The sequence below is a fragment of the Trichomycterus rosablanca genome, chromosome 9, assembly GCF_030014385.1.
Source record: "Trichomycterus rosablanca isolate fTriRos1 chromosome 9, fTriRos1.hap1, whole genome shotgun sequence".
NCBI lineage: Eukaryota > Metazoa > Chordata > Actinopteri > Siluriformes > Trichomycteridae > Trichomycterus > Trichomycterus rosablanca.
In genome coordinates, this window is record NC_085996.1 from 14357022 (window position 1) to 14384853 (window position 27832).

General features: G+C 42.3%; 1 protein-coding gene across 1 annotated transcript in view; it reads right to left on the reverse strand.

Moving 5' to 3' along the window:
* The window catches only part of mettl24 (methyltransferase like 24), a 35688-nt gene extending 28246 nt beyond the window's left edge, over positions 1 to 7442 (reverse strand). Inside the window, exon 1 of the mRNA XM_063002465.1 lies at positions 7350 to 7442. Within this exon, the coding sequence (XP_062858535.1) occupies positions 7350 to 7442 (93 nt within the window). The remainder of the gene's footprint in view (positions 1 to 7349) is intronic.
* Between the last annotated feature and the right edge of the window lie 20390 nt (positions 7443 to 27832).

Sequence of the window (27832 nt, forward strand, 5' to 3'; positions counted from 1 at the left end):
GCACCTGTTAGTGGGTGGGATATATTAGGCAGCAAGTGAACATTTTATCCTCAAAGTTGATGTGTTAGAAGCAGGAAAAATGGACAAGCGTAAGGATTTGAGCGAGTTTGACGAGTTTGAGTTTGAAGGGCCAAATTGTGATGGCTGGACGACTGGGTCAGAGCATCTCCAAAACTGCAGCTCTTGTGGGGTGTTCCCGGTCTACAGTGGTCAGTATCTATCAAAAGTGGTCCAAGGAAGGAACAGTGGTAAACCGGCCATGGGTTACTGATGCACGTGGGGAGCGAAGGCTGGCCCCTGTGGTCCGATCCAACAGACGAGCTTCTGTAGCTCAAATTGTTGAAGAAGTTAATGCTGGTTCTGATAGAAAGGTGTCAGAATACACAGTGCATCACAGTTTGTTGCGTAGCCGCAGACCAGTCAGGGTGCCCATGCTGGCCCCTGTCTACCAGTGTTAATTTCGTTGACGAATGATTTTCGTCATAGTTTTCGTCAACGAACCTTTTTTTCATGACGAAAACGAGACAAAAACTAAATAAAAACTACATAAAAATATAAAAACTATGACGAAATGAATCGACACTTTCGTCAACGAATAAAAACGAGACGAAAATGTTTGGCAGGGACGACATCCAATAACTGATTTAGTTTTGTGGAAGGTAGGGACAAGTTAGGAAGAGATCCAATCAGAACTACTTTAGCGTATGAGGAGACGCGGGACAAGCCGATTAGCCATCCAATCAGTACTAATCTTTTGCAGTACGGTGCTAAGAGCACACTCGCACACATTTGATCTAAACCCGGAAAGACCAGACTAGCCTGTGAACTGTCTTTACTCATGGAACTAGATTAACTCCACTATGTCAACAGGGAGAAAGAGGAGAGTCGATATATGGACACATTTCTCATTTGACGTTGTGAAAAACAAGACGATGTGTAAACCATTTGTGGCACTGCTGCTTTTATGGTACCCAGTTTTATAAAGAATGTAATATACAATTTGTTATGAACAATGCATATATTTTTTAGGCAGAGCAGGCCTACTGGTCATTAATATTTTGTTATTGTTATGCTCAATAAGCAAGGTCAGGTAAATAAAGATGTTTGAAATAAGTTAAATCTGGTTTTGTGTGTATTGCACATTCAAACATTAATAATATTCCATAACTGGGTAAAAAATGTTTAATTTTGTGTAAGTGTATATAATGACTTAAATAATTCAAGGGAAGTGATAAAAAAGCATTTACATTTTACACCCTTTATATGTATTTTAGGGCAGCACGGTGGCTAAGTGGTTAACACTGTCGCCTCACAGCAAGAAGGTCCTGGGTTCGAACCCCAGGTGGGGCGGTCCGGGTCCTTTCTGTGTGGAGTTTGCATGTTCTCCTCGTGTCTGCGTGAGTTTCCTCCGGGTGCTCCGGTTTCCTCCCACAGTCCAAAGACGTGCAAGTGAGGTGAATTGAAGACACTAAATTTGTCCATGACTGTGTTCGATATAAACTTGTGTAATGAGTAACTACCGTTCCTGTCATGAATGTAACCAATGTGTAAAAACATGACGTTAAAATCCTAATAAACAAACAAACAAATATGTATTTTAGTCGACTGAATCGACTGTAGATTTAGTCGACTAAAGTCTTATGATAATTAGTCGACTAAAACTAGCCTAAAACTAAAACAATTCAGATGACTAAATTACGACTAAAACTAAATGACATTTTAGTCAAAAGACTATGACTAAAATTAAATCAAAATTTGCAAATGTGCGTGTGCATCGCTTACCTGGGGAACACATGGCACCAGGATGCACTATGGGAAGAAGGCAAGCCGGAGGAGGCAGTGTGATGCTTTGGGCAATGTTCTGCTGGGAAACCTTGGGTCCTGCCATCCATGTGGATGTTAGTTTGACATGTTAAAGGATCTGCTGCTAACATCTCGGTTCCAGGGCTCTAGTGGACAGGTCAGGGCTGTTTTGGCAGCAAAAGGGGGACCAACGCGATATTAGGAAGGTGGTCATAATGTTATGCCTGATCAGTGTATTATTAACCCAAATTTCTTAAAATGTGCTATTGGTTGCCTAGGAACTGTTTTTCTACTTTTACGTCATTCTTACCTCCTCTTCTAAGTGTCAAAATGCAATTAAACCACAGTCAGTCAACACTTTTAGGCCGACCCCAGCGTGAAGGTGTATGTATTTGCGTTTTGGCATGGTTCACGATACCAGATGGGCAATAACTACCAGCTGATTTGCCCTGATTAGTTAGTCTGGCACTCAGGGCACCATCACGGTGCAGGGAAACGTTGGCCTAAGCATAGTGGTGTAAATGTATCCAACAGTGTTTTGGCGTGCCAGTCTTTAAGCTGTTAGTTCAACACCCACTGATGTTGGATGACTGTATAAGACCCTGTTAGCAGTATGTAAAGCTACCATCTGTGAGTGGGAGGAGGCAGTAATCTGGTTTGCACTATATGGACAAAAGTATTGAGACGCCTCTTCTGATTTTTGAATGTGTTTCAGCCACAGTAATTTCTAACAGGTGTCATAAATCAATTGCAACTTTGCAGCAATACTTTGGGGAATGTCCTTTCCAGTTTCCAGCATTACTCTACCACCGTGCACAAAGCAAAGTCTACAAAGACTCTATTAAGAACTTCAGTGGCCTGCACTGCTTTGAACTGGAACATTTCACTTCCATTTTTTGGAACGTTGCTTCCGTCTGGCAGGCGTTACAGGAGCCTCCGCTCTCGCACCAGCAGGCTCAGGAAGAGCTTTTTTCCTGAGGCTGTAACCCTGCTAAACTCTACCACAACACTGTAAAATATCACTGCACCCTGGATCGCACTAAACTTTTGTACTTTTTAAGTGTCTCATCTCATCTGTTTACATATCAGTATTTGCAAATTTGCACATGGCACTACTGCACTAATCACACCAGCACAACAATAATGTATGTATATATTGTATATTATCCACTATACTTATATACTCTATTCTAATTATGATCATTCATTTAGCCACTGTAGTTGGGCAGCACGGTGGCTTAGTGGGTAGCACTGTCGCCTCACAGCAAGAAGGTCCTGGGTTCGATCCCCAGGCGGGGCGGTCCGGGTCCTTTCTGTGCGGAGTTTGCATGTTCTCCCCAGGTGCTCCGGTTTCCTCCCACAGTCCAAAAAACATGCCACCAGGCTAATTGGAAACACTGAATTGTCCTATAGATACCTAGCCGCTAGATGCACAAAAAACAGTGTATTGTAGTGGCGGTCCCAAGCCCGGATAGAAATAGGGAGGGTTGTGTCAGGAAGGGCATCCGGCATAAAAATTGTGCCAAATCGATGCGCGGATCGTGATCTCCCGAGCAGTGGCGGAGCCAGACAATTTCCATAGGGGTGGCCAGACTGAGACCATTGCTCACACAGGGGTGGCACAGAAACTGATACCTTTTTTTATGTGGTCACTCACTCATTTACCTATACAGGCAGTAAGTGCCATGTAGAATTACATCACGAAGAATAATAAGCTTTTTTTCTCTCTTCATTTTCCCTGACAAGTGAAAAACCAGAATATAGCCTATAACCTTAACATTATGAGGAAGAATTTCAAAGCTATTCCTTTGCAATACATTATCATTTGGCTGCCAACTTGTGTGTAATGATGAGACTCATTTGAACCCCAGAACATGCTAGTGTGAATGCATGGAAAACAAATTTACATTTTCTTTCAACAATATGATACAGACTGACCAACACTATTAAGCCAAATCAGCATTGAAAATAGTCTTTACTTTTAACAGCCTTCTACAATGCTGGAGCTTCTTAAAACTGAATATATTCTTTTAAATAGAAGTGTTATTTAACTGCTATTAAATTGTTTTCAAACAAAATCCGCCCAATTAGGCGGATAACCGCCCAATCTGGCAACACTGGAACGCGCAGAGCCCGGTTGCGCCTTTATTCGTAGCTCGCCACAAATACTACTAAATAGTACTAGTAGCACTATGTAGTACTGCTTCTGTAATTGTGTTGGTGGTTGACCTTTATGTCGTGTATTACTGCAAGGTTTTGGGGGAGAACTACTTCTTTGAGGTGCGCTGTTGAATTGCGTCCCTGTGAGAACACCTGCGTGCAGAAATGCTTCCGCAAAAAAAGTTGCCGGCAAAGCGGTGATGGGGGGGCCGGAGGGGTGGCCGAAGATTCATTTATGGTGGCCATGGCCACCACTGGCCATCCCCTGGCTCCGCCCCTGCTCCCGAGAGCCGACCCCGTAACCGAACGGGACAAAGGCCTAGGAAAAGAAGATTTAGCCACTGTAGTTAATTGATTTAGCCACTGTAGTCACCTTGTAATTATATAGTAGTCTATACACTGTACAACCATTATCTGTTTACTATTTTTAATATATGCACCTTCATTTTTACTTATCTGGTCACTACTGCACTTTTTACTGTATTATATGTAAATAATCTCTATCTTGCACTTCTGGTTAGATGCTACTGCATTTTGTTGGCTCTGTACTTGTAGTCTGCACAATGACAATAAAGTTTAATCTACTCTACTCTACTCTACTCTACTCTACTCTACTCTACTCTACTCTACTCTACTCTACTCTACTCTACTCTACTCTAATCTAATCTAATCTAATCTAATCTAATCTAATCTAATCTAATCTAATCTAATCTAATCTAATCTAATCTAATCTAATCTAATCTAATCAATTCAGACTTTCTTGACCAACATCAGTGCCCAGCCATACAAATGCTCTTTTGACTGAATGGGCACAAATTACAACAGTCATGTGAGAAGCCTTCTTAGAAAAGTAGCTGTTGTTATAGCTGAGTAAATCACACACATTAGAGGTCACTCTATTATGATACAATTTATTTTTTAAAATAGGATGTCCAATAAACTCATGGGCTGGTGTCCAAACTAACATCTTGGGTGTAAAAATGCAGTCGGGACAGTTATAAAATGCAAATAAAAAGAGAAAGCAGAATTTTTACAGGTGATCGCATGTAAAACATTCCAAAAATGTTGGGACATGTCAATCTAAGAATTAAAACTTTGAAAACGGGTAAAAAAAGGCACAGCGGGATAATCCTCTAGCATACCAGTGCTGGGATTCTGAAGTACCTACGTTCGAATCTCAGTTCTTCTACCTGTCGGCTGTGCGCCTCCTAGCAGGCAGTGCCTGCAGCTAGCAAAATTTGCCTCTAGTCTGCTGTCTGGAAAATGACCGGACTAATAAAGGGGTGGGGTCTTCAACGCTATGTAAGGATCTTGGTTGCCCAGGGCGCCTGTACAAAACTGCAATAGAGCAGAGATCAGGGCGTGGCTTTTTGTGTACAAAACATACATCACAAATCCACCAAAGTAAGGGAGAATAAGAAAGGACTGGTGGACTGCGCACCAGCCGGAGGGAGCACATGTTAGGCGAATATACTCCCTCCTTGGACACCATCTGGGTCCCCAGCAGCGGACTGCTTATGCTAAATTGGGAGAAAAAGGGGGAACTTTTTTGGAATTGGGTTTGTAATCAGCCAGTCATGTGACTGAAAATGAATGAAATCATATAGACACAGACCAAGAGTGTTGGTTAATAGTCATGTCAAACACCAGAATAATAATTATAACAATTTGGGATTGGAGAGTGAAGGTCAAAGAGACACTGACCAGTATTGAGGTTCAAATCTACATCCTCAGGACCCAAGAGCTGCTAAATGCTAAGTCATGGTGCTGTTTGCTCAACTTGCCTGCTTGGGGTTTCTTCATTATTTTATTAAGGTGTTAAATTCAATGTGGCTAAGGAGAAAAGAGCCCAAAAAAACTTCAAACTGCTTAATTTATTAATTATTTATTAATTTATACAATAATTTATTAATTTGAGATGTGGATCAAGTTGTAGCGCATAATCTTTTACATAACTTTTGTCACACTCTCTTAATCAGTTTGACAGTGCAATAAATCTATTTAACTGCAATCAGCCAAGTAAAACAAAGCTGCAGCTGGTAAAGTGGGTACCACGGAGCAACACAGCATCCAGGAGACCAGGGTTTGATCCTGTCCAAGTGACTTCCAATAATGACCGTATACATTGCAAGCAACTGAGGGTTAAGGGTTTTGCTCAAAGGCCCAGCAGTGGCAATCTAGCTATTTAGTTTGTCCATGTGGAATTCTCTGGATAAACAAGCAAAAGTTTAGATCTCAAGCTTTCAAGTTTGAATCTCAATTCTGCTTTTAGCCAGCCGGGTGCCCACTCAGACACACGATTGGTTGTGTGTCTGTAGGGGGAGGGACAGTGACAGAATGACCAGTGGTTCCTTGTTGCTGGTGCAAGAGCAGCATCTGCTGGCCGGACTAGGCACCTGCACCAGAGGCGGTTGATCACAGATAGCTGTGTCAGCACATGTCGAAGGGGACACGCCTCCGCCCTGCTCAACTGGTGGTAATGGTGGTGGCACCAAAGAGAGAGAAGCTCCAACTGGACTGGGTGGAAATTCCGATAGAAGATTACTGGTCATTGTGGGTCCGGTGCCACCCTGAAACACCGGATGCCGGACCAGATTACAGGATTACAGCACACAGGTGCATGTTTTCGAGAGGTCAGAGAAAACGGGACTACCTGGACGAAGCAAAACTCTTCACAGACAATAACCGGAGGCGAGGATTGAACCCAGCACCCCTGTACCACCCATCACACCATCCAGGAGGTGGATTAGCACACACACTGCACTAGGTTGCCCCAAGGTGTGTGTAAGTAAATGGATTAGTGGATCCCGCACTCAATTTGAAAACAGGGTTGGATCCAAGAAAGAGAGTAGAAAAGAAGGGATGAGACTCTGATGGGAACAAGGTCCCAGTGTGTGTGCTATTCAAACACCGTGAACAGAAGAGCATGCTGAAGCTCCTTTGTTTGTCCGCCCAGCTTTGTGACTTCATAGTCAGCGCTGAACACAGACGTCCTCTCAATGAACAAGAAAGAATGATTGAGGAGAGAAAGATATGTGGGATGAGAGATAAAACAGAATAGAGATCTCTCTCTCTCTCTCTCTCTCTCTCTCTCTCTTTCTCTCTCTCTCTCTCTCTCTGTGTGTGAGCGGAAGTGAGTGCGTGAGCGAGTGAAGGTGCGTGAGCGAAGGTGCGTGAGCGAGTGAATCTGCTGCTGTGTGAGTTTCTAACTTTTCTATCTTTACGGTTCTGTGCTGGTTGAATATTTTGTAAAGTTGTTTCAGTGTTAGTAAAGTTACGTGATTGTAGTTAAAGCGGGAGGGGTGGTTTGTTTACATTCGCCGGTTGCCGGCTTTTTTGCCGGTCGCCATGGCAGCAGCGGAGAAAGTAAAGTTTGAGCAACTTACTCGTCGGCATGGGGTTAAACTTGCCCCTGAGATGAGGTGTTCAGTAGAGGAGTGTGTGTTAGCTGTAGGAGAGGTTGTAGACTGTAGTAGCATCATGGCAGCATCCAGGATGAACGGTGCTGTTGTGATTTTTATAGACAGTGTAGATAAAGCTAACACTGTTGTTCAAACTGGTGTTGTTATTCAGGGAACGTTTACCCCAGTAATGCCCCTCGTTCGATCAGCGAAGAAAATAACTCTGTCCAATGTCCCACCTTTTATGACCGATGAAGTACTTATTGCTGAACTTTCACGTTACGGTCAAGTAATGTCTTCTGTAAAAAAGATTTACTTTGGTGGTAAAACTCAGCATGCACGACATGTTGTCTCTTTTAGAAGACAACTTTACATGGTTTTGAAAAGTGAAACTAAAGAACTGAACGTAGCCTTTAAATTCAAAATTGATGGCTTTGATTATGTCGTTTTTGCTACATCTGACAACATGAAATGTTTCGGGTGTGGACAAGAGGGGCATTTAAAGCGTTCGTGTCCAGTTGAGGCAGGTGAAGGTACCTCACAAGCTTCAGACTCTGCACCTGCTGGGGGTGGTGTAGAACACACAGTACATGCGGACGCTAGGCCTGGAGGTGCTGGAGTTGGAGAATGTGAGGAGAACGTTAGGCCTAGTACAGCAAAGGACAGAGCTGAAAGGATAGAAGAGAGCACTGTTTCAAACACTCAGACTCTAGCTGAGGAGGGTGATGAAATAGCTGGGCCTAGTGGTGATGGGGACAGTAACACTATGCAAACTGATCTGCAAAAGGGCCTAGGGTCTCAGTGTGACGTTTCCCAAATTGGAGATGAAGGTGGTGTAGAAGATGTCACTTCCAATGAAATAAGTTTGGAAGAGGAAGGCATGGAGACTGAATCTGTGGTTGAGGAGGCACTTTTCCGAGTGCCTTCTGGAAAGAGAAAAATGAAAATTAAGTGGACTAAGAGTGAGGTAAAGAAAGGAAAAGCACAGAGGGCATCAGAGCAGGAGAGTGAAAAACACGAAGAGGATTCTGGATCTGGCATTTTTGAAGACTCTGACAGTGATCTGACTGAAATGAGAAGTCAGCGGAGCCGTCGGAGTGCGTATACATTTGAGAAGATTCGGTCATTTCTTAAGAGAACGAAAAACATGAAGGGTGTAGTGATTGAAGAATATTTTCCAGACCGTAAGCTATTTATTGACTCTGTGAAAGCATTCATGAGGAATGAAGGAGAAGACTACTTTACTGTGCAGGAGATCTACCGGCTAAAGAAAATTGTGCCAAAATTAAAAATGGGACTTCAAAATGAAGAGGGATATGAAACATCATAACCTCTTGTTGTTTTCTACTCTTCTGCTTGTGTTATCCCTCTTTTTTTTATTAATGAGCAGGATAAGGGTGGGCTCCTTAAATATAAATGGGGCACGTGATGGCTACAAAAGAGCCTTGTTATTTGAATCAATTAAGCAAAAGGGTGTTGATATAATGCTTGTTCAGGAGACCCATAGCGATAATGTTAATGAAATTGATTGGAAGAAGGAATGGGAAGGTATGGTCCTCCTTAGTCACTTGAGTTCCAACAGGGGTGGGGTGGCCATTCTGTTTGCGAAAAACCTTGTGCCAATATCCTATGAGGTAGAGCATGTGGTGCGCGGTAGATGTCTGGTTGTACGTGCTCACTTTGAGCGATTTAAAATTGCTGTATTTAACATTTATGCTCCTACAGCTGGTGCTGAGAGGGTGGCTTTTTTACATACTGTTAGCACAGCTCTAAAAAATTACAGTTCTGATAATTATTTTTTTATGGGGGGAGATTTTAACTGCACGGAGGATGATGGCATTGACCGTAATCACACAGAACCGCATGCCCCGTCACAGCGTGCCCTCCGTGAGCTACTTAAAGCTCATGAACTGTGTGATGTTTGGCGGAACCTAAACCAAACCACTAGGCAGTACACATGGGCACATGCAAGAGAGGGTTGGATGTCATTGGCTAGATTAGACAGGTTTTATAGTTTTAAACATCAGCTGAACATTATAAAAGGCTGTGTGATTACACCTGTTGGCTTTTCAGACCACAGTTTGGTTTTATGCTCTGTTTTTATTGCAAATGTTAAACCTAAAAGTGCATATTGGCATTTTAATAACTCCTTGTTGTGCGATATGAAGTTTAGGCAAGCGTTTGCTGTCTTTTGGAATGGTTTTAAAGCACAGAAACACTATTTCAGTAACTTGCGGGGGTGGTGGGACTATGGGAAAGTTAAGATAAAACAACTCTGTCAACAGTACACTTTCAGTGTCTCACGGCACATTACTCAGTCCATGAAAAAACTGGAAGCTGAGATAATAGAGTTACAAAGACTGATAGACTCAACTGGAGATCAGAGTCGAGTTGGAGCTCTCAGATCTAAAACATCTGCGCTGAGTGATCTTTTGGGCATCAGGGCACAGGGGGCACTGGTCCGATCGCGTTTTCAGAGCTTAACGCAAATGGATGCTCCATCCAAGTTTTTCTTTAACCTGGAAAAGAAAAATGGTCAGAGTCGTTTTGTTCACTCTCTGCGCTCTGAAGAAGGTAAAGAGCTAACAGAGCCCACTGAGATCAGAAAACGGGCTGTACAATTCTATAGTGAATTGTACAGAAGTGAACAGGTGAACAACGAAGACCTAGCTCCTGGGTTCTATGCCGGGTTACCAAGGATCGCTGAGTACGCCAGTGCAGAGCTGGAAGAGGCACTGGGTGAGCAGGAGCTTTATGCTGCTCTGCAGGGCATGAAGGGTGGCACTGCCCCAGGTATTGATGGCCTGTCAGTAGAGTTTTATAAAACCTTTTGGTCAGAGCTGGGTGCAGACTTGTTGGCTGTTCTGAATGAGAGTCTGGCTGATGGTATTTTGCCACTGAGCTGCAGGAGGGCGGTTATTACCCTGCTGCCAAAGAAAGGCGATCTACAGGAGATTAAGAACTGGAGACCAGTGAGTCTCCTGTGCACAGACCTAAAAATATTCTCCAAGACCCTGGCAAACAGGTTGAGAAAGGTGATGGGGCAGGTCATTCATTTAGATCAGACCTACTGTGTTCCTGGTAGATCCATTCAAGACAACATATGCTTAGTGAGGGATGTTTTGGAGGTTTCTGGGTCTCTAGGGCTTGATTTTGGTCTTCTTTCAATTGATCAGGAAAAAGCATTTGACAGAGTTGAGCATCAGTACTTGTGGCATACTCTTGATGCCTTTGGCTTTGGACAGAGTTTTACCAGCATGATAAAGGTAATGTATCAAGACATTGAGAGTGTGCTGAAGATAAACGGTGGTTTGAGTGCTCCTTTCCTGGTTTTTCGGGGCATACGGCAGGGTTGTGCTATGTCTGGTATGTTGTACTCTCTTGCCATTGAGCCACTGCTAAACAAGCTTCGCTCTATCATTAATGGGGTAGGTATAGGTCAGGATGATAATTTTCATCTAAAAGTATCAGCCTATGCAGATGACATAATGGTAATGGTGAGTGGGCAGGTAGATGTCGATAATTTAGTTTCCACTATTCAGAATTTTGGCATCATATCGGCCGCAAAAGTTAATTGGGGAAAGAGCGAAGCTCTGGCCGTGGGGCAGTGGGCAAGTGGGCTACCGCTTTTACCAGCTGGAATGACATGGAAGACAGGGGGAATTAAATACCTGGGTATCTTTCTTGGGGATGAGGCAGCAGTGCAAAAAAACTGGGAGGGTGTGGTGGAAAAAATGGTGGGTCGCTTAGCCCGATGGAAGTGGATTCAGAGTCGGTTGTCCTTCAGGGGAAGAGTGTTGGTGATCAACAATTTGTTTGCTTCAACCGTCTGGCATAGGTTGTCTTGTGTGGATCCCCCTGTTGGACTGCTGCCACGATTGCAAGCCATACTGGTAGACTTTTTTTGGGATCGACTACACTGGGTCCCTCGGGCTGTCCTTTTCCTGCCAAAAGAGGAAGGGGGACAAGGCCTGGTACACCTGGCAAGCAGAATGGCAACTTTCCGTCTGCAGTTTGTACAGAAATTCTTGACGGGTGCAGCAGACTTGGCATGGAGGAAGGTGACCAGCGCCATTCTACAAAGAGTTGACGGTCTTGGTATGGATGCTACCTTGTTTTTAACAAACTGTAATGAGCTATGTCTGACCGGATTATCTTCTTTCTACCGTGGACTGTTCAGAGTATGGGGACATTTTAGCACTCAAAGACTGGGAACAACAACATCATTGCACTGGTTGTTAGAAGAACCTTTGATTAAAGGTGCACGACTGGATATGGCGAAGAGTGGTGTACCGGGCATCACGCGAATGCTTTGTACCTCCAAGGTAGTGAACTTACGTACCCTGGTGAATGTGGCAGGACCTGGTCTGAAGGATATCCAGGCTGTGGCCTCTTTGCTGAAACAGAGGTCCATTCGTCACATCAGTAATATTATCACCAGGTGGCAAGAGAGTCTTTCAAATGATGATTGGGAGCTTTTGAAGGAATATTGGAGTGGAAAAATACCTAATGAAACAGATCCCTTCCCGAGGATTGGACTTACTCCACTTCTTGGAAATGTGTCGGGTCCAATGCTAGACCGGGACTGTTTACAGGACTTGGAGCTCTACTCTGTGTCAGGTCAGGTTTTATACAGGTGTTTCGTTAAGTTTTTTAATAAGTCTGTTTTAGATGGAAGGCCTGACACAGTGTGGAGAAACAAGCTTTGTGTGGGGATGGACAGACGGCCTGTCTGGAGGGTAATGTATAAGCCACCACTGATAAAAAGATCTGGGGACCTCCAGTGGAGAATTTTGCATGGGGTGATTGCAGTTAATGCTTTTGTGTCGGTTATAAATCCAGACGTCAGTGATAAATGTACATTTTGTGGGGAAAGAGAGACGATTTTTCACTGTTTTTTAGAATGTCCGAGACTTGGTTCACTTTTTACTACATTGTCTACAGTGTTTTTTAATTTTGGGGAAATTTTTAAATTATATGCTTTTATTTTTGGAGCTGGTTATAGTCGAAAAGATCGTTACAAATGGCAACTGCTAAATTTTATTGTCGGCCAGGCGAAGCTAGCAATTTATAACTCCCGGAGGAACAGAATGGAGGGCAGATCTGGTCATGAGGTGTTACCACTGTTCATGGCTTTGGTAAAGTCAAGAATAGTTTTTGAATTTGGGTTTTACAAGACCATGAACAATATTGAAAGTTTTGAGATGGAGTGGTGTGATAAAGATGCTTTATGTACTGTGGAGGAAGGAGAGTTAATTTTTACCAGCCCTTGGAGCTGAGATCATATGTAAATGTGTTTATTTCTGTGTAGGCATATCATTTGATATAATCATTTTCTCGTCTGTGATATATGGAATTTAAAATGTATTTTGTTGAGTGATTAAATAAAGTGTATGTTTTTAAAATCAAAAATCTCTCTCTCTCTCTCTCTCTCTGTGTGTGTGTGTGTGTGTGTGTGTGTGTGTGTGTGTAATTCAGCCCTGTGAAACTTTGTTTACCATTGATTTTTCTCCCACAGAGTAATTAGCTAATTTGTTTTGTAAAGTGTACACACGGCTCAACGACCCATGACAACACTCACTTGACAAGCCCAACAATGAATACACAAATAATACGGCTTAATATCTTACAAAAAAAGAAAGTGTTATTTAGGGTGGCACATTGATTCCGAGCTGGAGTGATCTGGGTCATGTCTGTGTGGAGTTTGCATGTTCTTATTGTGTTAGGGTGGGTTTCTTCTGGGTGCTTCGGTTTCCTCCCACAGTCCAAAGACATGCATGTGATGTTAAATTGCAACCTGTCCAGTGTAGTATGCAGTATACAGTATATACTGAGTGCAGAAAGCAGTATACAATATATACTGAGTGCACTATGTAATATACAGTATATACTGTGTGCATTATGCAGTATACAGTATATACTGAGTGCAGTATGTAGTATACAGTATATACTGTGTGCATTATGCAGTATACAGTATATACTGAGTGCAGTATGTAGTATACAGTATATACTGAGTGCAGAGTGCAGTATGTAGTATACAGTATATACTGAGTGCAGTATGTAGTATACAGTATATACTGAGTGCAGTATGTAGTATACATCATATACTGAGTGCAGTATGTAGTATACATCATATACTGAGTGCAGTATACATTGTATTCTGAGTGCAATTATGCTGTATGCAGTATATGTATGAGTATGAGAACATGCAAACTCAACTCAGAAAGGAATCAAACCCAGGCCCTTCTTCTGTTGCCACAGTGAGAGCACACAAAACTGTCCCAGTCAGTTAGGCCAGGGTGGAACACAGGTCACATGGGACCAATGTTCCCATGCTGCACTCCACTTGCACCATTGTAAACCCAGGCCCTTCTTGCTGTGAGGTGTCAGCACTACCCACTCTGCCACAGTGCCACCCCATGTGTAATACATGTATATATAATCATACAGCAGATCTCTGGGAATATAAATCACACATAGGGTAATCCCATAGCTACAATGGTGCAAGTGGAGTGCAGCATGGGAACATTGGTCCATGTGACCTGTGTTCCACCCTGGCCTAACTGACTGGGACAGTTTTGTGTGCTCTCATTGTGGCAACATATGTTTCTCATGGGACTGATTACTTTAAATTGCCCCTAGTTCTAAGTTAATGACAGACTGAGGGACTTTAAGTGTGAATGTGGGATTCCCTGAGATGTACAGGGTGTAATCGCCTTGAGCTTGTACCCATGGTGACTGACCTTTTTCTTGCTTCATTACTACAAATGTACGACATTTGTACAACTTAGTTTGGAGGTTTATAAAGGCCTGAATATTTAAAAATCATCATTTATTTTTATGTGATTAAAAAGGTTATTTTTTTTTATTTCATTTTGTTTCCTTGGGAACTTAAAACATTTTTCTCATGATGCAGTAGTTTCCCTGATTGATGATTCTATGCCTTTGTGACCATGAGCTTGTTGGACATCCTATTGTTTGTTTGTTTGTTTGTTTATTAGGATTTTAACGTCATGTTTTACACTTTGGTTACATTCATATCAGTAACGGTAGTTACTCATTATACAAGATTCATCAGTTCACAAGGTTATATCGAACCCAGTCATAGGCAATCCAGTATCTCCAATTCACCTCACTTGCATGTCTTTGGACTGTGGGAGGAAACCGGAGCACCCGGAGTAAATCCACGCAGACACGTGGAGAACATGCAAACTCCACACAGAGAGGACTACCCCATTTGGGGAACGAACCCAGGACCTTCTTGCTGTGAGGCGACAGTGCTACCCACTTAGCCACAGTGCCGCCGACATCCTATTTCAAAGCCATTTAATTAAAAGAGCATTTGTGATGATAGACACTGATGTTTAACCAGAAGTCCTGGCTCACAAGCAACATTCCAGTACATCCCATCAGGTTTCAGTGGAATTAGGATGGATAGGACTCCACTGGAACTGCTCTACACCAAATTAATCAAAACAAATCTTAATGAACAAAGACAGGCGACACAATGGCTCAGTGGGTAGCACTGTCACCTCACAGCAAGAAGGTCCTGGGTTCGATTCCCAGGTGGAGCGATTCGGGTTCTCCTTGTGTCTGTGTGGGTTTCCTCTGGGAGCTCTGGTTTCCTCCCACAGTGCAAAGACATGCAAGAGAGGTGAATTGGAGATACTAAATTGTCCATGACTGTTTGACATTAAAACTTGAACTGATGAATCTTGTGTATCCAGTAATTACCTGCCCTGTCATGAATGTAATTAAAGTGTGTAAAACAAACCCATGGGCAATAATGTGAAGTTAAAGGTTTTGTCCTCTCAATTAAAAGAGCATTTGTGAGGTTGGACACTAATGTAGAACCAGAAGGTCTGGCTCACGATCGACATTCCAGTCCATATTAAAAGGTTTGGTTATGATAGGCCTCCACTGAAACTGCGCTGCACCATCAAAACCATCAAAAAGTCTTTATAAACAGAAACCCAGTCATAATGTCAAAATTTTAAATAACAGATTCTTTTTTATACCTGTTTGCAGTGCGTGTGGGTAAAACAAAACAATTATTAGTTGGGTGTCATAGTACAATGTAGCATATGCCCAAATTATTTGTAATACTAAGAGCTATAAGGTATTGTACTTTGCCTACAGGATTGTGTCCATGCAGTCAAAAGAACATATGGACAGTCGGGCACTGATGTTGGATCACATGACCTTGCTTGCAATAAATGTTTCAGTCTAATCCAAAAGTGTTTAACAGGGTTAACGTCAGGGCTCTGTGCCGGCTATCTGAGTTCCTCCAGCCAAACTCATTAAAAACTCCAGCCAAACTCAGTGGTAAAGTACGCTAGCTCACCAGAGTTGGGGTTTTGAATACATCGTATCGAATTTCAGCTCTGCCTTTTCGACTGGGCTGAGCGGCAGTATGAACAATGATTGCCTGCACAGGGCTGAGGAATAATGCTGATGGGGGTGTGACCCTCCATACACAGTGCCCGTCAAGTGTATGAACTCGACTCGTGCAGGTGAAAAATGCAGTCTGTACTGACTGTGCGTACTGGAAGGGGCGTTGAGAGTTGTCAGTTTATATATATATATATATATATATATATATATATATATATACAGTGTATCACAAAAGTGAGTACACCCCTCACATTTCTGTAAATATTTCATTATATCTTTTCATGGGACAACACTATAGACATGAAACTTGGATATAAGTTAGAGTAGTCAGTGTACAACTTGTATAGCAGTGTAGATTTACTGTCTTCTGAAAATAACTCAACACACAGCCATTAATGTCTAAATAGCTGGCAACATAAGTGAGTACACCCCACAGTGAACATGTCCAAATTGTGCCCAAATGTGTCGTTGTCCCTCCCTGGTGTCATGTGTCAAGGTCCCAGGTGTACATGGGGAGCAGGGCTGTTAAATCTGGTGTTTTGGGTACAAATCTCTCATAATGGCCACTGGATATTCAACATGGCACCTCATGGCAAAGAACTCTCTGAGGATGTGAGAAATAGAATTGTTGCTCTCCACAAAGATGGCCTAGGCTATAAGAAGATTGCTAACACCCTGAAACTGAGCTACAGCATGGTGGCCAAGGTCATACAGCGGTTTTCCAGGACAGGTTCCACTCGGAACAGGCTTCGCCAGGGTCGACCAAAGAAGTTGAGTCCACGTGTTCGGCGTCATATCCAGAGGTTGGCTTTAAAAAATAGACACATGAGTGCTGCCAGCATTGCTGCAGAGGTTGAAGACGTGGGAGGTCAGCCTGTCAGTGCTCAGACCATACGCCGCACACTGCATCAACTCGGTCTGCATGGTCGTCATCCCAGAAGGAAGCTGACGCACAAGAAAGCCCGCAAACAGTTTGCTGAAGACAAGCAGTCCAAGAACATGGATTACTGGAATGCCCTGTGGTCTGACGAGACCAAGATAAACTTGTTTGGCTCAGATGGTGTCCAGCATGTGTGGCGGCGCCCTGGTGAGAAGTACCAAGACAACTGTATCTTGCCTACAGTCAAGCATGGTGGTGGTAGCATCATGGTCTTGGGCTGCATGAGTGTTGCTGGCACTGGGGAGCTGCAGTTCATTGAGGGAAACATGAATTCAAACATGTACTGTGACATTCTGAAACAGAGCATGATCCCCTCCCTTCGAAAACTCATGGCAGTTTTCCAACAGGATAACGACCCCAAACACAACCTCCAAGATGACAACTGCCTTGCTGAGGAAGCTGAAGGTAAAGGTGATGGACTAAACCCAATTGAGCACCTGTGGCGCATCCTCAAGTGGAAGGTGGAGGAGTTCAAGGTGTCTAACATCCACCAGCTCCGTGATGTCATCATGGAGGAGTGGAAGAGGATTCCAGTAGCAACCTGTGCAGCTCTGGTGAATTCCATGCCCAGGAGGGTTAAGGCAGTGCTGGATAATAATGGTGGTCACACAAAATATTGACACTTTGGGCACAATTTGGACATGTTCACTGTGGGGTGTACTCACTTATGTTGCCAGCCATTTAGACATTAATGGCTGTGTGTTGAGTTATTTTCAGAAGACAGTAAATCTACACTGCTATACAAGTTGTACACTGACTACTCGAAGTTATATCCAAGTTTCATGTCTATAGTGTTGTCCCATGAAAATATATAATGAAATATTTGCAGAAATGTGAGGGGTGTACTCACTTTTGTGATACACTGTATATATATATATAAACAAAACAAAACAAAACAAAAAAACAACTTTCTTAGTGCACCTGGTCACTATAAAAGTCTTCCCCAATATGTTGCTATGACGTTGGTTTATTTTAATGAAAGCCTTTTTATACCTACCTGTAAGTATCTACACATTCTCTTTTTTCTGACAGTCATTTCCAAACTCCCACCTACCTTTCTGTGCTGGCGTACAGTTGAGGAGCACATGACAGACTCGGCTTTAGAAATCTGATCTGGCTTGGCATCCTTTTGAGGTTGCTTCATGAATGTGGGCTTAACAGTTCTCCAGCTCTTCAGATCATATCCTTTAAACTCTAAATAGTAATAAGCACAGAGGCAGAGGATGGAGATGAGCGGACAGATACGCCCGAGTACACACCTGTTCATCCTCTCCTTTAGCATGATGGAGTTTGTGAGTTCTTCTCCAGCCCTCTCATGTCTGTGCTCAGGTCATATTTCCAAATTACACTTCTATAATGTTTTCAGTGTCCATTCCACTTTCCTCCATGCTTCTTCTTGCTTTTATAAATCCAGGGGTGAAGAACAGCAACAAAGCTCTCGGGTTACAAAGTCCACCATCTGTAAACATCATGGTCCATGCCGGTACGGGTGTGTGAGTGTGTGAGCACTCAGAAAATACCAGCAAAAAGCTGTAGAATGCATTCAGAACTTTAAAATCCCTCCCTTGCTAAACACACACACACACACACACACACACACACACACACACTCACTTTTTCTAAAGTTTTGGAACCTCCCCCTCTCAGACAGCAAGCCTCTGTGTTGTATATCGGCGTGTTCAGTCTCTGAACGCTGGCCAGATCAGACGGAGACCAGATGGCAGCACATTTTTTCATCCAAGCTTCCACACGTGACTCATAATGACTTTAATCGGCCTGCCTACAGAACCTCGAACTTCAAGAATACCTTATAATACAGAATAAACCCAGTATTTTGGGTACTAACCCACAGAAATGTACCATGCACAGAGAGGTAATCCATTGGAGGGTGGTCCACACCAACACATGTATTCACTCACTCACACCTAGAGATCATTTCATCATTTCATCCAGCCAATCCAGCTTCTTAATGTTTTGGGGATGGGCAAATGAAGAAATCAGAGAACACACACAGACAAGGGGAAAAAAGGACCCCAGGAACCACCCATTTTATCAACATTGTGCTTCCCACCTTGAATACATGGCAACAAAACTTTATACTATACACTGTATATACTCTACTCTATACACTGTATATACTGTAAACTATATACAGGGACAGTGCTAGCCTAGTGGGTAGAGCTTTTGTGCTATCAACTGAAAGATTGGCGGTTCAAATCCAGGCTCTGCTATGCAGCCACTGTTGGGTCCTTGAGCAAGGCCCTTAACCCTGTCTGCTCCAGGGGTGCTGTACAATAGCTGACCCTGCACACTGACCCCAGCTTCCAAACAAGCTGGGATATGCGAAGAAAGAATTTCATTGTACTGTACACCTGTCTGAGTATATATAACAAATAAAGGATATCTCTCACTCTTAAAGATACATTACTGCAAACTTTAAAAATGATTTTCGACAGATGATTGAATACATCACATGTTTTTCCTTCATCTTATCTTAATATATCAACAACTGTTTTCTTAAAAGATCCAGGTTTGTATTTCAGCTTTGCTATTAGCAGACCGGGCGTCTACCCTATGTCTAATGCCTAGTTCACACGTTCGCTCTGGGGATCGAAACTCAGCTCTCGATTGCTTTGTGCGAATTGTTCAACGACTTGATCGCAGACTCGAGAAATAATTTCTAGCATGTTCAATATCTGGATCAGTCGGGCGACTAGCAATGAGTGCTGTGTCGAACTATAGCCGATGAGAACGCAAGATACGTGGGAGGAGTGTAAAAACATGGGACAGGGGCATAATATAGTTTCTATCAGAATACATCGGTACACACACGTTTTACAGTATTTCTGACCTTACAGATGATCCCTGCTTGTCGTGTAGCCCAATCCACTCAAATTAATTTATTTTATCTCCTTGATTTTACGCTGCACATCAGCGCACAAACAACTTTGATCGCTCGCTTATTGTTGACGTGCATTTTTGGACGTGGTATCACTAAACCCCTTGTCGCTTCTCGCATGTGTTTTGGGACAAAACGTAGTTTGGGAGACTAGATAGACTTGCCTGTGATTCCTTCTGATGGTAGATCATGTAGTGTGAACCCCCTGTCACCGATCAGTCGTGTAGTGTGAAATACAAAATGGCTGAAAAGACTCCCGAGTGCGAGAGTTGTGTAGTGTACAGCGATCTGAACAACTTGAAAGTCGTGTAGTATGAACTTGGCATAAGTTGGGATGGCTGAAGCTTTGCATTGGATTTGCACCATGTTCAAGGTATTCCTGCCTTGCGCCCAGTATTTCCCAGTGGAATCAGACCTGCCACTACCCTAACCAGGATATAGGTAGATGAAACTGAAACCGCAGCTCTAATCATTAGTGTTATGAATTTTCCACATTCGTAGAACCATTCTGTGTACCTAGTGGGGCAAATTGACCTTAGGATTCTCTTAGTATGTAGCCCTGCATTGATTCTCATAGTATGTAGCACTGCAAAGTGCATTGATTGAACCTTGGAAAACTAAAAGACTGAAATATGTCTATACAGTATGTTTTTTTTTTTTTCTAGCAGTAAAGCAAACCTATTCAAACTCCCACTTATCTCTTTGTGCTGGTAGAGATTTAAAAGGCTTTGCTTCAGAAATCTACTGTGGATTGTTGTTTTTAGGAGTTGCTTTATGGATCATTTGTTCTCCAGCTTTTAAGATTGTATCATTTAAACTCCAAATAGACATGAGCACAGAGGCAGAGAATAAAGAGAACACAAGAGTGGATGTGGGAGGGTATGCATGGTGGAGTAGAGCCTCCTCTGTGCTGCAACAGCGACTCATAATACCCGGACAATGAAATGTGGACAGAGGATACAGGAATACACCACTGGTTGGAGTATAGATGAGACCAGATGCTTTACAAGCCTGTGGACCTACTTGGCCAGCATGAGAGAGTCCTGTTTCTGAGAGAGTCTGCAAGAGAGAATTTGAGGGAAAGTACCTCGGCTGGGAATCACACACCCTGAGTACAAGTTTATAGAGAGCTGCATTGCATATGGAAGATGCTCTAAGCCTTCCAGATCATACGTCACTAGCAGGTCTACCGGTCAATACACCAGTTGATACAGATCCCAGCAGTGGTGGGCTAGCTGAGCCCCCTATAATCAATTTCTATTGTCCCAGAACACTCAAAACATGATTAAAATGAACAGTAATATGACGTTTCAGCAGAAAGTATTCATGTAATTTATAGTATCTACCATAGGCATTCATTCTGCATATCTTGGTCCAAAACATGTGTGCCAGTGTAAGAGAACCATCCATCACATCAATATTGCAATTAGGTTAAGTATTTCACATGTACCATACATAATATTGTGGAAAGATACAAGATACCTAAATAAATCTCACCTTTCAATGTATTTGACCCTCAAGCACTCAAGTTCTCCAAGCCCAAGCCCATTACAGATGGACCAAAAGACAGTGAAAACATGGGGTCTGTCTGAAAACCTAGTGAGCTGCCTTGCTGCCTACCTAGGCAGCTGCATAAGTAGAGAGGATTCTAATAAGACGTTAAACTTATAAGGCAGATTATTTAGACGCACTACCAGTGGCAGTAGTTATTTTAATATTACTTTTTACTTTTTATGACCTATTACTTTTGTTTTTGCTGCACTTTACCGCTAGTTTTAGCCACTTGCATGGTTGAGGTGGTGGAGGTGTGGGAATAAAGCCACACGACAAGGTAGAGTTCACTTTAACTGTTTAGTCAAGACTCCAATGAGCATTACAACACTTTAGCTCCAGCACCCAAAATACTTATTGGGTTCAATGCTGAGGCCACACGGCAAGTCTCATATACAAAACTAACTAACTGCAGAACGTCCCGAATGCACATGTATATACCGGGTGCTGCATTCTGATTGGCTGAACTGAATGTCACTCACTTATCGCGCTACAATATTGTAATATAATAATAACGACCTGGCGAATGGAGCCATGGGCCCCAGTGCACCTGCCCTCCCTGCCCCCTGGTAGTTACACCTCTGCACACCACTTAGACAGCAATTACGGCAACTATATCACTGCAGTTTTTGCTTACTAAGCTAACACAATGGGCCGAGGCGGCACAACTCGCTAGCATTCCAGCTAACATATCCCTCTGCGTACCGAAAACGGTTAAACTGTCACAGTCCAAGTTAGCTAGTAAATTACACTTGTACACCATTATACAAATTAAAAATCAATTAAAATGTATTTATATTTAAAAAGAACTCCATTTGTTGCTCACACATTCGTCCACCATATTTGTAATTTTTTGTGAGAAAAGTTGTGCCGCACTGAATGCTGGGATTGCCTTTACCACTAAAGAAGAATTGGACGCTCCCTCATTATTCAGTCAGATTATTGCTCAGAATTAAGGTACCTTAGTAGGCAGCATTTTATGGTATCTATTTAGATTTAGAATTTAGACAGCCTTCTTCTCTGGAGTATGCATAGGATGACGTAAAACGCTGTCTGTGTAGAATGATCACTAGCTTTTCAGACAGACCCATGGTGTGGTCAAATGAGTCCACATTTCAGCTTGTTTTCAGAAAGAAAAACAACGCTGAGGTCTCTGTGCTAAAGACAGACTGTTATCCAGACTGTTATCATGATGGCGCAAAAAGTGTCATGGTATGGGTGTGCATCAGTGCCCACAGTATGGAAGACTTGCACATTTGTAAAGGTGCTGTTGACATGAAGGCGTAAATTAGGATACCATGTAGTGTATACGGTTGGCAAGGAAGTTCTTGCTTTCCAGGTCTCTTAAAAAGCCAGCTGTCAATGTATAACTGTCTGTATTAATGGTATGGACCATAATCACACATAGTGCTATGCGTGGAACCAAATATCCCAGCTCATATCACACAAAGGTTCCTCTGGCATGTAGAATTATGTCTTCATTGGATCTATAACTGGCTACTCTGAAATGTGCAGTTCAGCAGAACCATAAACTCTCACGGTGTCACCTCAGATGTTTCCAGTTCATAAATTGAAACACATTAACACATGCCATTAAGGAATGAATTTATTATTCAATTAAAGTCCATGCTAAAAGGTTTGAAACCTAATATTTCATATCTGATAGTTACTTCTTTGGCAGCCACCGTAGCTGCTAATCAGACTTGCAGATAATGCATAACACACCATTGGGTTAAAAGAACTGGATTCTGATTTAGCCATTACAAATTAAATTAAAACTGTTAGGTTGTTTATATGCAACCACAAATCAGAAAAAGTTGGGACGGCATGGAAAAAGCAAATAATAAAAAAACACAGAGTTTCTTACATTTACTTTGACTTTGATTTGATTGCAGGCAGGATGAACCTGAGATACAGTGTATCACAAAAGTGAGTACACCCCTCACATTTCTGCAAATATTTCATTATATCTTTTCATGGGACAACACTATAGACATGAAACTTGGATATAACTTAGAGTAGTCAGTGTACAGCTTGTACAGCAGTGTAAATTTACTGTCTTCTGAAAATAACTCAACACACAGCCATTAATGTCTAAATAGCTGGCAACATAAGTGAGTACACCCCACAGTGAACATGTCCAAATTGTGTCCAAATTGTGCCCAAATGTGCCGTTGTCCCTCCCTGGTGTCATGTGTCAAGGTCCCAGGTGTAAATGGGGAGAAGGGCTGTTAAATTTGGTGTTTTGGGTACAATTCTCTCATACTGGCCACTGGATATTCAACATGGCACCTCATGGCAAAGAACTCTCTGAGGATGTGAGAAATAGAATTGTTGCTCTCCACAAAGATGGCCTGGGCTATAAGAAGATTGCTAACACCCTGAAACTGAGCTACAGCATGGTGGCCAAGGTCATACAGCGGTTTTCCAGGACAGGTTCCACTCGGAACAGGCTTCGCCAGGGTCGACCAAAGAAGTTGAGTCCACGTGTTCGGCGTCATATCCAGAGGTTGGCTTTAAAAAATAGACACATGAGTGCTGCCAGCATTGCTGCAGAGGTTGAAGACGTGGGAGGTCAGCCTGTCAGTGCTCAGACCATACGCTGCACACTGCATCAACTCGGTCTGCATGGTCGTCATCCCAGAAGGAAGCTGACGCACAAGAAAGCCAGCAAACAGTTTGCTGAAAACAAGCAGTCCAAGAACATGGATTACTGGAATGCCCTGTGGTCTGACGAGACCAAGATAAACTTGTTTGGCTCAGATGGTGTCCAGCATGTGTGGCGGCGCCCTGGTGAGAAGTACCAAGACAACTGTATCTTGCCTACAGTCAAGCATGGTGGTGGTAGCATCATGGTCTTGGGCTGCATGAGTGTTGCTGGCACTGGGGAGCTGCAGTTCATTGAGGGAAACATGAATTCCAACATGTACTGTGACATTCTGAAACAGAGCATGATCCCCTCCCTTCGAAAACTGGGCCTCATGGCAGTTTTCCAACAGGATAACGACCCCAAACACAACCTCCAAGATGACAACTGCCTTGCTGAGGAAGCTGAAGGTAAAGGTGATGGACTAAACCCAATTGAGCACCTGTGGCGCATCCTCAAGTGGAAGGTGGAGGAGTTCAAGGTGTCTAACATCCACCAGCTCCGTGATGTCATCATGGAGGAGTGGAAGAGGATTCCAGTAGCAACCTGTGCAGCTCTGGTGAATTCCATGCCCAGGAGGGTTAAGGCAGTGCTGGATAATAATGGTGGTCACACAAAATATTGACACTTTGGGCACAATTTGGACATGTTCACTGTGGGGTGTACTCACTTATGTTGCCAGCTATTTAGACATTAATGGCTGTGTGTTGAGTTATTTTCAGAAGACAGTAAATCTACACTGCTATACAAGTTGTACACTGACTACTCTAAGTTATATCCAAGTTTCATGTCTATAGTGTTGTCCCATGAAAAGATATAATGAAATATTTGCAGAAATGTGAGGGGTGTACTCACTTTTGTGATACACTGTATTTCATGTTTTATGTTGCAATAGTACGGGGTCGTCATTGTTGCATTTTTCCTTTCAAAATTCTCTATTGGGGACAGGTCAGGACTGCAGGCAGGCCAGTCCAGTACCCGTACCCTCTTCTTCCGCAGACATGCCTTTGTAATGTGTGCAGCATGTGGTTTTGCATTGTCTTGTTGAAAAATGCATGGACGTCTTGAAGGCAGCACATGTTGCTCTAAGATCTCAATGTACTTTTTCTGCATTAATGCTGCCATCACAGAAGTGTAAATGACCTTTGCCAAGGGCACTGACACAGCCCCATACCATGACACACCCTGGCTTTTGGACTTGTTGCTGATGACAGTCTGGATGGTCCTTTTCGTTTTTGGTCCAGAGCACGTCCATTTTTTCCAAAACAAAGACCTGGAATGCTGATTCATCTGACCACAATACACGTTTCCACGGTGTGATGGTCCACCCTAGATGCCTCTGAGCCCCGAGAAGTCGAAGTCGCTTCTGGACATGGTTAACATAAGACTTCTTTTTTGCACAGTAAAGTTTTAAGTGGCATTTGTGCATGTAACTCTGTATTGTAGTGCTTGACAAAGGTTTGCCAAAGTAATCCCTCACCCATGTGGTTATATCAGCTATTGTTAAGTGGAGGTTCTTGATGCAGTGCTCACGGGTGTTCAGCTTAAGCTTGCGCCCTTGGCATTTACACACTAAAATTCCTCCCGATTCCTTGAATGGTTTAATGATATTATGCACTGTAGAGGGAGAAATATGCAAATCCCTTACAATCGTTCTTTGAGGTTCATTGTTTTTAAACATTTCAATCATTTTTTCACACATTTGTGGACAAACTGGATCCTCTGATCATCTTTGCTCATCTGAGACTCAGCCTTTCCTGGATGCTGCTTTTGTACCAAAACCATGATTACAATCACCTGTTGACATCACCTGTTTGAAATCACATCATTATTTAGTTTTTTCACCTCGTTACTAGCCCTAAATTGCCCCCGTCCCAACTTTTTTTTTGGAATGTGTTGCAGGCCTGAAATGCAGGAATGGATGTTTATGAATAAATGAAATAAAGTTGAGCAGATAAAACATAAAGTATCTTGGGTTCAAACTGTCTGCATTCAAATGAAAGTCAAAGTAAATGTAAGGAACACTGGATTTTTATTTTATTAGCATTTTCCATACTGTTACAACTTTTTTTTATTTAGAGTTGTACTATTGTCTCAGTCCTTGTCTTGTCAAAACCTCCAAACTTCCAAACCCACCATATGTGTAGATCCATAATTATGACTGACTTCTGGTGTTTTAGCCAGAAGCACCAGAATGTTTTAGCTTCTGGTGTTTTTTTACTGGTTGCTAACTGGTATATGAAGTTAATTTTATAGACAAATAACCTGCCTCCAACTTTAAGGTTCATATAAAGTTATTTAATGAGTTATTGAGTATGTTAATTCGGGTGAAATTTGGTCAATCCGGATTGCTAGCCAGGCCTTCTCATCCACTATCAGTGCCTGACCTCACAAACATCAGGTCTTGTCACAAACTGACACTGACACACTTAAAGTGCACAAAATAGCCCTGGGTGAGAAGGAAACCACCTTATAATAATGACCTTCATGATAATGGTTTTGAATAATGGTTTAAAACAAGTTCACGGTGAGGTGTCCACATACTTTTGGTCACGTTCTGTCCCCATGAGCTCCACAAATCCTTTTAATTCATTTGGGTTGGAGCGCCCCCTGCTGTACACGCCATGTCACGGTATAGAATACATATTTTTCTCATTGTAGACAAAAACAGAGACTTAACATGTTTTATGTTTCTGCTGAACTTGGGATCTTTGTTCACCTTCTTTTAGCATTACACATGGCTCATCTTGTGATCTTTGCAGGATATTCACCACAAAGTACTGAGTTTTCCCTTATTTGCAAACAGTATGTCTTATTACAGATTGAAGAATGTCCAGCTTTTTAAAAATGCTTTAACTGATAATATAAATCCTTATAATTCATCCTTTATAAGGGCAGGGAACCTCCCCCCAATGATTTAATCTGACCTGAAGTCTTTAGCTCAGAGGTTCACATACTTTTTCACGTGTTCAATTAAGACATACAGTGTACAGAGTGTGTTTGTATATTATAACTTGGATTCATAAATTTATTCATTCAATTTTACTAATCACTCCATCCAGTTAATCACTCACTTACTTACTCACTAGGAACTTTTTAGAACAGGCTATACACTTGAAAAACTCTCACATAGACACAGAGAGTACATACAAAACTCCTCACAGACAGTGACTAGAAGCAGTGTTGCTGTACAACCTTTTTTCAAGGGACCCACATGTCTATGATTTTTAACGTGACCCAGGCAACCACTGCGGTTTACAAGATGTAACATAAAGCCTAAACAAGGGGGCGTATGTACAAGTTTATTTAATTATTATTATTTTTCTCCCCTTTTTCTCCCCTTTTTTTTTTTTGGCTTGCGACCCACCTAAGGCTCTGCAACCCTGCTGTACAAGACCAGCTTTACCAGCTGCACAGCTGAGGTCATGCTATGAAATAGATCAGCCCAACAGTTTATAATTGATGTACCTCTTCATCTACAGTCCATAATGTTATTAATATATGTATATATATATATATATATATATATATATATATATATATATATATATATATATATATATAATATATACAGTGTATCACAAAAGTGAGTACACCCCTCACATTTCTGCAAATATTTCATTATATCTTTTCATGGGACAACACTATAGAAATAAAACTTGGATATAACTTAGAGTAGTCAGTGTACAACTTGTATAGCAGTGTAGATTTACTGTCTTCTGAAAATAACTCAACACACAGCCATTAATGTCTAAATAGCTGGCAACATAAGTGAGTACACCCCACAGTGAACATGTCCAAATTGTGCCCAAAGTGTCAATATTTTGTGTGACCACCATTATTATCCAGCACTGCCTTAACCCTCCTGGGCATGGAATTCACCAGAGCTGCACAGGTTGCTACTGGAATCCTCTTCCACTCCTCCATGATGACATCACGGAGCTGGTGGATGTTAGACACCTTGAACTCCTCCACCTTCCACTTGAGGATGCGCCACAGGTGCTCAATTGGGTTTAGTCCATCACCTTTACCTTCAG